We start from the raw sequence: 13,676 nt of genomic DNA, 5'->3' as shown, positions 1-13,676 counted from the left end.
ATAGCCCTCGTGTAACTTTGCGCGAAATCCATAACAAACAAACAAACCATAGATTAAAAACCAAAGTGATATTAATTACATTGTTCGTCACAAACTCTCACACTATATTACTTTAGTCACTAGAGTTCGCTTTCAAAGTGTTAACTGGAAAATAATCATAGGAATTTATTTCAATAATAATAGAACGTGTTTGTCATAAATTTATTGTATCACACAAAATATTGCAGAACTTTTATCGCGACAATAATTTCTATTATTTTTCTCAGTGGTTTGGGATTTTGAATATCGTTATTCTCCATCAGCAATAATTAAAGCCACAGTTTTTTAACGAAATATGTGTAAAATTAACATTATCATCAAAGTATAAAGCAAGTTTTATAAGTACAGTTTTTATATGACTTCTTTCTAATTTAACACTGAACTTAGACGAACTGTCACTAGCCAGTAGTAGATGATGATATATCATGAGTCCTATTAGCGTTCTCTATCAATTGGTGATGTGCCTAGTAATAATAATGTTACGACAGCCAGGGTCACGTGACGCTAGTAACACGTCATATTCTTGAAGGTTCATGAAACCTCGAGCGTTTACTAGATATGCGGTATTCTTGTATATATAAGCCGCCAAGAAGTGACGGCAACAATGTAATGTAGTTGAATTGCAGATAGAGATAAAGACGGACATTTAGGTCGAGCGCGTGAGTCGTTCAGTGTGAATTATAGCGTTTGTTTAACTTATAGCGTGACCGTTGAAATTAAGTGAATTTCAAAGTTGTACTGAGAAAGAATGAATTAGTTTTATTTAAGAAAGGACTTGTATCGCTAAAGTTTCATCGGAAAGAAATTATACGGGAAATTAACTAACGACCACAGACGTAACAATAATAATAAAACATGTCAGGTTATCAGTGGAAATTATAGATATGCAGATTTTATGCAATCACAACATGCGGTGTCAATTTCCGGTATTATTGTTTATAAAGTGGATGTTGACGAATCCATTGAGTTTATATAACGAAAACACGGGTTTCATTTCACAGATAAGCAATCAATGAGTATCAAATCTGTATTACACAACAATGTTACGTTCATTATCTAACCAACAGGATATGGAAAGACGAAAATTTAAGCTCGTTTTTGCACAGTTTCGCCCAAAATGCATTGAGGCTATTTGTTCCGGTTTGATGCAGTTTCATACTGGATGCATCCAGGCGTTAATGTAGCGATCGGAGATAGGTTGAATATAACGACTGAATTACTCATATTAGAGTCCGACTGTTTGCACAAAAAAACAAAGTCAAAGCATATTATATTTAAATGTTCAATAGATGGCGCTACACAATAATTATATCTGTTAAAACTAAAACGTACCTGTGCTTTTACTTTTCTTGTTCCAAAATAATATTAATAATGTATATATGTTAAAGAATGGAGAATATTTTACTCAGTTAAACTTATTATCTTTATGGTTCATTATAATTTTATTCTATCGTACAAATACTGGTTGATATGCTTTACGATACAAGTTAAACTGTGTTAAAAAGTACCTATAGAAATTGAACCTGTTACTTCAGTTTATTGGGGGGATGACTATTTGGGTATATATAAATATACGAAACAAATAATTATTAAATTTTGATAGGAAAAGAACTATATGATAATTTTTGGGGATTAGAACAACAGGAGTGATTTAGTGGTGTGCTCTTCGTGGAATGCGGATTCCCTAGCTTGTATCACGTGATGACTAGACAAACAAGTTGGTGAGATAGGTTCGGCGTTCTGTTTTCTTTTTCTCTGTTCAGTGGCCAATGAATGGGTTGTCTTCTAAGTGCTTTCGTCTTTTTAACAAACAAACGGACCAGCTCTCCTCATGCTAAGTTTTATGATACTTACCTCACGTGTTGAGAGAACTCCGGAATAACGAGAAATCAATGCCATTTATAAAACAGACAATGAACAACGCTAACGAAAAATATAGAGCTTTCTACACATTATTATTATTTTTTTATAATTTAAAGCTCTATCAATAAGGGTCCGAGTCGCTACTAGGTATGAATATTTTAAGGATTGGAAATTATTAGTTTTGCTGATGGAATAGTAGCGATAACATTTATGATATTGTGTTTACGGTCGCTCTTTAGACAATATATATGTTATGTTTGCTGTTAAATCTGTTATGACAATCTGTGTATGAGAAACTAGGCCAATCCACATAACTGTCCTACATGTGCGACGCGGTGTGTTCATATATGTATTGGATATATTTCTACACAAATAAGTCTTCAACCTTATTCAGCGGTTTTAGAAAGGTTCTGTATGAATATGATCCAACAGATAAATCAACGAATGAACTAGTATTATCCTCTGTAAAATGCTTAAAGGCCGTTGAAATAATCCCACACACCAATAAGTCGTTTACATTGAATTAAAGCAACAGTTAACGTTATTGACGTATAAAATGTACCAAAAATAGAAAAATGTAGCAACCTGTGTTTAGCTTAATAGAGTGAGTTTACTCGTACACTTACTAGTGAAAATGTTTGACACCGGACGTGCAACTGCACCACTTCGTGTGCGAAGTATTTTGACTTTCCGGCTCTTTAGACATAATATGAAGTTGGGTTTATCGAAAGTTGTTGAAGTGATCCTTGGGCTTCTTAAGTTCACGATTTAATGATACCAGAAACTAAATTTTCTTAGTCACATCTGCGACTGTAAAACAGTTAAGTTTCATCTTGGTTAAGTTGTGCAAAAAATGAAATTTCCGAATACCAACCATAATGAAAAGCTTTAGATTTTAATGTGTTTACTTAAAGTTATTGAAATTAACAACTAAATAAATAACTAGTTAGTGTGCTGAATAATAATTGATTATTAATCGTGACGGTATGTCACATATTATCCAAACACACACACAGCTCTGGTAATTATCATAAATGAGTTTTAACGTTTATATTCCGGTAAGGTTTGAGCTCGGCTCTGTTACTAAAATAATAACTGTGTACGCAGTAAGACGACTGTTTTGGGGACAGACGTGGCTTAGTCGTTAGCGCGTCCGGCTTGTGAATCCAAGGTTTCATTGTTCACCTCCTGTTGAAAACAAAACACTCTCCGCATTTTGGGGTCGTGGTTGCGTTATAAGGGTAACGTTCAAATCCCATTATTTGGTCTAACAAGAGTAGCCTATGACAACCTGCTTCCTTCTATTCTCATCAGTTCAAAATTAGGTCCGGCTGTGCGAATAGCCCTTATGTAGCTTTGCGCGAAATTTCTAAATAAATAGATCAGCTGACTGTTTTATAATTTTTATACTCATCATGTTATAGTCATTCAGATTTTAATTTATTGTCCCCAACCCAATTTTTAAGTTTGCTTGGCAAAAAGGTCTGAAATATTTCGGTAGTTTAGAAATACTGGTTGTTTCGTTATTACTTAACCATATATGCAGCTTTTGTTATAGCCTACGTCAGTGGAATTAAAATGTCTGCTTTCTTTACCCCACCACAGTGGTGTTTGGTATTTTCAGGTTCACTGATTTCCCTTTGAGTAATTGGGTTGGAACTGCAGAATATAACAGGGGGCTTCCCAGAAAATGTATTGTGGAGTGGAGTATAAATGTGAATTCTCTTAACCTCGACTGAGTGTGATAAAAAAGAAAGTTAAAGACAATGAAACATACTTTATTTCAAACAATCACAATCACTGTTAAAAGGCAAGTGCATAGTGTGTGCCGCCTTTACTATAGAGCTCTGTTTATGTTATATATATCATTCTCAAAATCACCCTTTCTTTCAAAAAATATTATTCCAGACTGAGAATAAATGACCTTATTTATTAATAAGAACAATACTATTCTTCTCAGGATGCTAGTTATTATCACTTCAAAAGAGGGATATTGTATCCATGGGGCAGCACTTGATTTCTCAGGAGAAAAGGACGCTGTCGATTTTCATACAGTATGCTCTACCTTACAGCAATCTTTCTAATGAGAAAGTACGTGTGATACCCTAGTTGAATGACCTTGTTCCGTGAGTAACTAGGCGAGAGGAATTTAGTTTGGTTCCTTAACCATCTTTCTATATTAAGAATTCGTGCTCAATATTTACAGTCATTTATGTATTAACTAAGGAAGTAGGAAAAACACGGCATGCCTGCATACCACAATGGAATGCGAATAAAATTCAGTCATATTGTTTACATTATCATTCAACTATATCCGCAGCACGCATTTACAGATCAACTTCGTACCATACACATACATTTGTTTATCATCGTGAATTTGATCTGATTGGCAATCACCTTGAGCTTCAGTGTTAGAACTAATGTTTTCAACTGAGTTCAGTAGTTTAAATATAGTTCTCCCATAATTGCACACTTGTAACTGGGACCATGTTGCAATAGGTGAAACACTGTTTTTGATTATAAAAGTATTGATATGTAAATTCTTGGGTTTTGATTGTTTTTAATATAATAGTGTTTTATAATGTATGTATATTTTAAAACCATGGGGTACTTTTATTATAAATTTATTTATATTGTACTCATATGTGAGAAAACAAAGAAAAGTACTCAATACTTCATACAGTAACCAAAACTCAAAGTAAAATAATGTAATGAAAAAAACAGGTTATTAACACAATACGAATGTTACAACACTAGAAACTGGGTTTTGATACCCGTGGTGGGCAGAGCACAAATAGCCCATTGCGTAGCTTTGTGCTTAAACTACAAACAAATCATACGAACCTGGTGAATTATCATGTGACGTGAATTAGCTAAATCCACCATTTGTATGATATTCATAAAGCGTATTTTTTTGTGGAATGTCATTTCTCCATTGTAAAAGCGTAATATTTTGAGTGAGAGCTGTACAGTTCGTAGTTTTCCCTTTTTCCAATCTATCAGCCTTAGATAACGTCCTGTTTATCTAGTAGCTCGAAAAATTATTAACATGAAAATTAAAAATAAACCTTTATAAAGTATTTGATTCTTAGACAATGAAAATTTAAAAGTATTTCATATATTTTTTTAACATTTGTTTCTACAGGGTGGGGGAGAAAGGACAATGGGAGTCAAATGGAATCCTGACTCCTGACAACAGGACTAATTATCAAGTCATTGGATTGCAGCCTTACACAGTGTATTCCTTTAGGATTCTTGCTGTAAACGCTATTGGTGCTAGTCAACCCAGCAAGCCTTCCTACTACATAGTTACACTTAGGGAAGGTAAGATATACGATAACTTGTGCCTGTATACAGCTGATTTGTAAAATAAATATCTCGCTTAATCAACACCAATTATGTTTAACACGAACACGTGAGTTACAAGTAATAAACTTCTCTCTTCTAACATCTTCTACTATTACGCTTTAAGATCATATTAAATTGATTCCTGATTTTCTCAGGGTTGTATTTAGAATACTAAGAACGGACAGTGCTATGCAGGCTTTACCGAAAAGCTGGAGTCTGACATCAAGAACATTATAATTCCACATTCTTAGCATTCTCTCCCTCTCTTTCTCACACACACACACACACACACACACACACATTTTACAAAATTTAATTTAATTGAATTATTATTCAATCATCAGGTACGTCAATTATTTACCCCTGCCATGTAATTTTTTACCCCCAAGGGGTAAATTTACTCCTGGTTGAGAATCAGTGCTCTATAGTAATGTTCCCAGTCACACGCGCAAAATAATCTCAGCTAAACGTCATCATTACTTGGATTAATTAATGTTTGTTAAATAAGAAGCTGAAGAAACAGGTAAGAGACGTAGACTTTTTGTATCCGTACAACAAATTACAAAACGTTGAACGGAAGAAACATATCCTTTGTTTAACATGGTACATAGTCAATCAAAGAATACGGCAAGTCATGACCGCAAAGACGAGTAGCACTCCCCCTACTCATACCAATTGTACCGTAAAAGTGACATAAATTAAAAGTTATGGAATGAAAGAGCCTTTATATAAATTACATGAGATAATTCAAAATAAAATATCACACACACTTGCGTTCTACCTCTCGTTTCACCTAATTCTAAAATATGAAATACTTACTTTTAAAGAGGAATTTCTTAATATTCTCTCTCTCTCAACCCCTGGCCGGTCGCGAGGCCTATACAGTATCCGGTATCCTAAAAATTCTCCATTAATTGTGTCTTTGTGAGGTGGTGCCCACTGGAGACGTACCGAAGAACTACTTGTGTTGTGAGCAGATATAATAGTGGGCTTTCCATCGGGCGCTGTTAATAAGATTTTTTAACATTATGTATATGACAAGCTACAGTAACATACATAACTAATGACGTTCTGCAATATGAAGTTTTCTTTAAAACTCTCAAGTAAGTGCAGAGCTTGGTTACATGTGTACATCTGCAGCAAGAATCAAAAAGTGCATATGCAACGTTATCAAATTTATTGTACGCATACTAAAGTATCTATAAATGGGTAACAAGGGTCTTCCATTTCTTACAGACCTCATAGTTCAACACAAAATTATATCTGAAAAAGTTAGTTGGGGGGGGGGCATACTATAGTGTTTATAATGGACAATATAAAAACTTATTTCTTACGCAACGCAGAATCCAACAAATAATTAAACCTGAATGTATACTAAACTGTCAATAATAGGAAATATGGCACTTACATTTCTAACGCAAAACATAATCCAACAAACAATTAAACCTGAAGATATTAGTTGTAGGCGTACTAAACTGTCTACAGTAGGTTATATGTAACTCACATTTCTTATGCAACACATAAATGTGACACAATCCAACAAATAATTTAATCTGAAGAGGCTAGTTGTAAAAATACTAAAGTGTCATAAAACATACTGCAGAAAAAGGTTGAAAGACGTAAAAGAATTAAAATATTGGAAAAGTTACTACACACATCTATAAGAAAAACTTCTTTGTTTGCCACGTTTTGGGCACATGTCCTTCTTCAGGCTTAGTTATGAAAAATACACAATTTAAATAACGTTTAAATTTAGATATAAAAACACGTAATTATAAATTACGCTCTAGAAACGAACAGAACACGAGGCGCGTACACTGAGTAAGATATGTGAAATAAAACGTTGTTTTTTCTGGCTTAGTCATACACCAATTAAATATCAACGAACTAGTACGAATCCAGCAGATATGAGATAAAAATTAAGAACAAAATTATAAAGTTACAAAAACCAATAAATGATATAACACAGAATTTAAAATTCGTCAAAATGGATATTGTTTCCACAGAGGATTTAAGGTGCCAATTGTCAAAAACAGGGTTAGAAAAGTACATTCATGTCACCAAGTCCGTGTGGTCTGGATGTGAATTCCTGATATCACATGTTCTTCCTGTTTTAGTGGTATTTTTAAAATTTTTTGAGCAATTTAGTTTCCGTGCTTTAATGGCGGCATCACGTGGTCCATAACGTCATTAAGGTTCCTTTGTTCTAATTGCTTCGTTTCTTTGTTCTCTACAGTAGATGATGTCTATTCTACCCGAGAGAATATTACAGTAATATACAACATCCGCATTAAAAGGATGGGCACTGTAATATACTTTGATGGCCTATTGGGGAATTGACTTGATGTCACAGCTGACCAATACTGTGAGGGAACAAAGGTCACAAAGTGACGCTGTCAACTGGACAATAAAAATTAGTTTACCTGTTGAATTCAGGCTCAATTTCAGATATCGTGAATTGAAGAATTATTTCAAAAACATCGTGTTTTGTTCTGCGGAGATTGAACTGTGGAGCTAAACACAGCCTCGTAGAAAAAAGTGTTCAGATATGAAGGATGCCTGGAGAACGCTTATTACCCGAGTGTGTTATCCCAACAGTGAAGTTTGGAGGTGGTGGTATCATGGTCTGGGTGCGCTTCTCGTGGCATGGTCTAGGTCCACTGGTTGCAGTGCATGGATCCACGAATGCTGAGTCCTACATTGATGTTCTGAACAATTCTGTGTGTCCTACATTGTGGCAATTTTATAATACTGGCTCTTACATCTTCCAACATGATAACGCTCCTCGTCACAAAGCAAGGATTGTGAACGCGTGGTTTGAAAAAAAAATAACATCGAAACATTGCAGTGGCCTGCACAGAGCCCCGACCTCTTTGGAACATCTTTGGGATGAACTGGAACGCAGAATTAGGATAAAACCAAGACGGCCCTCTTCAGCAGTGGAGCTTACTAATGCTTTAACGAAGGAATGGAACACAATACCACCAGCTTTCTATCCAAAAATAAGTAGACATCTTCCAAAACGCATTGAAGCAGTCATTAAGGCCAAAGGTGGACCAACATGTTATTAATTTCTTGGAAAAAAAAAAGAAATGTTTTATTCATAATTACCCGTGTCCCTTGACTTTTGGTAGGATAGTGTAGATTTGATTGCATTTTGTACAGCAAGTTAGTGGCGTCGCGCCCACGAGCCACGAGTGGGCACAGTACCCCACCACCTCAATGCTTTCCACACACGTTTTTAGTAATTCCAAATACATGAATAAATATTTGATTAAATATGTTCACAATATTTATCTGTATTGGTTTCCAATAGCAGAAATTTAATAATATGAAAAGTTAATGCACCCACGTATTATTATTTGTATAATTATTATTATTAATCCATCACTGATAACAAAATTCCTTTGTGTTCTCACTGTGCCCCCGCCCCCCAGAATAAAAGAAAAACCGCATGACGCTTCTACGGTAAATACAATAAATTATGCACTCTGATGTACAGGTGAATTGGTCTTTCGCATGGAATACAAATACAGTATCAGAGAGAGTCCTGTGATGTAATCTATCTATTTAATGAATGATGTGTAACGAAACTTTGTCAAAGTGTGGTTTGTCACTAAAGTGCAGACAATCAGCTTGTGATAAACTGAGTTTGTCAAGTTTAGCCTTATTAATTATTTTATCGGTATAGTTCTGTTGTTTAAAATCATTACTCAAGTCGTTGGTTTACAACTGAAGTAAGCGTTGTCAGAGCATAAACGTCTCAAATGTAGAAGTTGTCCTTTGGGGCTGTCTGTAGTTATGTAATGTACGCTACTTGTAAATGTAGTTGCCGAACTGTCAACAGCGATGTCTAAAAAAAGTCACTATTCTGTTAATAGGAAGTTTTAGCAGTAAATATAAGTAATGGGTGGTAAGTTTCAACATAGTGAATGAAGAGATTTTTTTCAAGTACTGTACAAACTTTTAACTCATAGATCCTTCATCTCTTGACCGACTTGAGATCTAATCACAGTTTTGGATTCAGGAGGTCAAACCCTTTCGACTGATGTATTTGACCACGCTCAAGGTCTCTTACATAAACCTACTCTAATCCTGCCTAAAATAATTTCAATTTGAAGGTAGGCTGGTAGAGAACTGGTGGGTAATAAAATCAAATAGGGTATACGCATGACCCACGCTTGATATTGCCGGCACACAAAATATAGCTGATAAAAAGGGGGAAAAATATCATAGATTAATTTACTCTAATCCTGCCTAAAATAATTTCAAGTGCCACGGCTACTGAAGATTTCCTCTTGTTTTAATAAACCAAAATCCTCAATAAACGAGCATTTGTTCATGACGAAACTAGTATAACGATTGTTGTATTTTGCAACTTTCGGAATTTAATTAAGAGTTATATCACTTTTTTTCATGAATGTTAATATTTATTCTTTTTCCAACAAAGATAACGATTGTCTACATAAAATTTTTGTGTTGTTGGATTTCGCGCAAAATTACGAGATGGTAAGAGACTAAAATAATCTGTTAAGAGATGCACTAGGTGTTTCGTAGAAACAAAATGATAAGCTCGTATCAATACATTCATCAAGGTTTATAAACGCTATAGTATTGTAATTGTAAATAACCTTCATTGTTATATATATCTAAGAACTTGCACCCACAAAGAGAAAAATGATCAAACATGTTACATTTATGTTAATTACTAGCAGTACAAAAGTTTCCCTATAAAACACCATCCGTCTATTGAAAATAATAAATATCGATAGATTTTAGCACATCTATATGAATTTGTGGTGTTTTCACAAAATAATAAAACTCAACCAGTTATAAATGGTCTCTGAAATTCTAACCAAAATCCTCTTCACCACCATACCAAATGTTAAAATCTGTATTGTCTAAAAACGCTTGTGCATGGAAAAAGGTAACGCAACTGAGTTACGTTATATATAATTTCAGGTTCATTTTAATTTCACCAGGAATGTAAAAGCTTACAAAGTATGATACGAATCATATCATATTTACAATTACAACTAACCCAAAAATACTACTGTGACAGCGAATTCAATAGTTTCATTTAAAACCTTTTTTACTACATTACGCAAAATTTTGATTGCATGAAGCACGAGGTAATTAAAACTATGCTCACTGGTTCATCAGGTCACCACGCATATCGCGTGCATCTTGTAAAAAAAAAAAGAAAATGGCAGGCGTCGGCGGCGTTCTGTGGTCGTGGTAAAAAACAGCTTTCAACAAACCTGCTTAAACAGGTTTCCGCATAGTTTGTGCCCAGAGTTTTGGAATGTTTAACTGGCTACAACAAACTTTTTCTTTATTATCACCCAGGATATTTCTGAGCTGTTCGACCTTCAGAAATGAGATGTAAGCTCGTTTAAATCTACTCTTCTTTAATATGTTCAATTCTGGTACAGTCAGTAAATGCAAATTATCATATTATAATAGCTGATCCAACACGTGAAAGACACCTTGACAGATGGGAAAACGTATTCTGGCAGCAACAACATACATGCAGTCTATTCCAACACAAGTTTCATATCTTTCAGTTTCACAATATATAGGCATGTTAATTCTAACACAGTTTTTCACAGAATAATTGTTATGTATATACTTAAATGTCTTACTCAATCTTCGAATAGGGTTGTCAGTCTTTGTTTACCAATCATACGTGATATGCACAAACAAGTATCTCAATTATGTGTGCTATTTTTGTGCAAAACCTGAATAATATTTTTTTTCTGACCTTCTTGTTTTTCTGTCCCTTTATGATGGCTATGAATTTTTTGTATGGAAGTAAGGGGGTAAATGGAGAAATACATCAAGCCGAGAGGGTTAATGATGGAGGAAAAGTTGAGAATCCCTGCGTTAGAGTGTTTTTTTTTTGTAATACTGACCACCCGCCACGAAGGCAGGATATAATGTTTCGTGAATTTGATATACCGAAACCACCTTTTAGTGTAGGATTTCCTGCATTTCAAGTGTGTTATGCAAGGAAGTTTACAGGCGTCAGTGAGACTCACGGCAAAACTATTTTGAGGTGCTTGTTTGCGGGGCTCGATTTAGATAGGAAAAGGTGTAAAGCAGTTTTATGTTGTATGTAGCTAACCAGGAGCTAAAACGATTAGCAGTTTGTTGCAACTGCATAGCACTGAATGCCAATTAAAGCTTCGCGAAAACACATTAAACAACAGTAAATAAAACAAAATTGAGAATAAATATATATATATTATACATGTATTTTTATTTAATGTAAACTTTATTGAACAGTGAGTAAAGTAAAGACGGTTTAGTAAATTAGTGTACAGTACAATGCTGTCTTTCATATTTTTTGTCAGCTTCAACAATATCAGAAGATTCTGAATGATTTTCAACAACAGGCATTGTTGGTGTCATGTTATTTTCTTCTAACTTTTGCTTTTTTATATGGCTGTGTATTAGACAGTAAAGACTGGAACCATTTATCAACCAGCTTAGACAAAGGTAAATTTTCCATTGGAGGACCAGTTAACACAGTGTTCACAAACAACCTCACTCAAACATGACCTGTAGTCAGTTTTTGACTCTGCCCATGTACGAAAATGCTCTTTCTAATGTAGTATCAGACACAGGGAAGACCAGTAGAATAGCTATGACATTACACCAGTTTGGGAAACTCTCACACTGATATGTGAGAATAACAGGGCAAATTTCATGCCTATTCAGATGTTTCAAAGTATTAAACCAGTATAGTTTAAACTCTGCAAACCCCAGGTTGTTATTGTCCAGTAAGCTAGAAAAATGCTGCATAAAGTTGTCCAGCTCGTCATTAACAAAATGCTCAAGTTCATCCTGTGCTTTTTGCCATACTTCATAGTTTATTAATTTCAACGTTAGAAGAAATGAGTCAAATGGTTTTTGTGCATTCAAGTCACCAAATCTTTGGCTCACACCATCAAGTATTCGACTCTTGTACACTGAAACTACATGAACAACATTTGTAATTTCTGACTCGGATATTGATAAATCCATACCTTTATACCTAACCTTGCTATCTCTTTGGCCTGTGTAAGCAATTCATTAATATCTTGGCCAAAAGCAGAGCCAAACGACCCATGGAGGATATTGTACAGCACATCTAGTTGTGCCATAGCATGTAGGAAGTCAATGCTATCTTGCTGCAAATTCAAGGAGGGCTTTGCTAGATATATTATGATTTGATAAAAACCAGGAGATTTAGCACAAACTTTCCTTACTTGAGTCTTTTGAAGGTTTTCTTTATCTTACCCCCCCTAAAACATTTTTCAAATGAACAACAAATATTTTATACCATTTTATCAATGCATTACATGCTTTTACTTTATTTATACTGAATCCAAAGTGTGCCATTAACTTTTTGGGGGTTTAGTACACCCTCCTCCATGATGTCGGCTAATTCCTTTAGGTCTCGCAAACCTTTGGGGCTCCTATGATAAAGTGTATCAATAACATTTTTCTCAATATATGTTTCTTTAAACTGTCTTTTCTCTCTAAATCCAGTCTGTGATTTAGACAGTGTATACTTATTAACCATAGGTAGTCATTCTTCAAGAGAGCTGATAAACCTCTTTTGTGACCTAGGTTAACGCACCATCAGCCATCATACCCACTATTTTTTAAGTAAATTAGTAATACCAAGTTCAGTAAAAGCTGTCACTATAGTGTTTTTCAACCCTTGTACATCAGCATGTTTCATTGTCTTAAGCCGATAAAAAACATTATCTGCATATCCATCTTTTGTCACGTACAACACAAAGAGGACTTCCTTCTCTGTCACACTGGTGTCAGTAGCTCCATAAATTAACTGGATCCCCCAGGTGACCTTGCTACAATTATATATCCAAATTATCTATACCTAGTTGGTAACCTGGTAATTAAATAGAACCTAATTAATATGAAAATCTCAATATGAATTAATAATAGTGGTCTAACCTGAACTAGTTTATTTCACAGTTCCTCCCCAATAAATGTTGTGTGCAGTGCGTCTGGCCTATTCGTGTCCCATGGTGTCTCTCAAGTGCTAAAATCGCTTGAAACTTCTTAAAAGGAATCTCTTGAACAGCTAAGGTGTAGGCAGTCTCCATAAGCATCCTTACCCGTCTTCTCTCCTCTGCTGAATGATGTTCCGACAGCTGTTTTTGCATAAATTTGCTCCTTTGTTGCCTTTGTTTTAAAAGCTTAGTCTGCTGCCCTAGCATGCTGTTCTGAGTCTTCGTGTTTTTGTAGGCATATCTTTTTCATTTTCTTTGGATCAGTTATTCCCACTACATAGGCATCGCTGAAACTCTTGATATGCTCAGTATGATCCAAATGTTTCGTACACAGTTTACATTGTTGCGTCATCGAGATCACGTGACTATTCTCACGCCCTCTACGTTCTAGAACTATCC

At 34.9% G+C, this 13,676-nt stretch overlaps 1 protein-coding gene across 1 annotated transcript in view; it reads right to left on the bottom strand.

Moving 5' to 3' along the window:
• The window catches only part of LOC106466324 (protein sidekick-2-like), a gene marked incomplete at its 3' end in the record, with an annotated part of 147,939 nt that overhangs the window by 35,644 nt on the left and 98,619 nt on the right, over positions 1-13,676 (bottom strand). The window contains exon 5 of the mRNA XM_022394304.1: positions 6,070-6,254. Coding sequence (XP_022250012.1) covers positions 6,070-6,254 — 185 coding nt within the window. The remainder of the gene's footprint in view (positions 1-6,069; positions 6,255-13,676) is intronic.

The sequence above is a fragment of the Limulus polyphemus genome, unplaced genomic scaffold (genome assembly GCF_000517525.1).
Source record: "Limulus polyphemus unplaced genomic scaffold, Limulus_polyphemus-2.1.2 Scaffold2222, whole genome shotgun sequence".
Taxonomy (NCBI): domain Eukaryota; kingdom Metazoa; phylum Arthropoda; class Merostomata; order Xiphosura; family Limulidae; genus Limulus; species Limulus polyphemus.
This window is presented reverse-complemented; position numbering and strand designations above follow the sequence as displayed.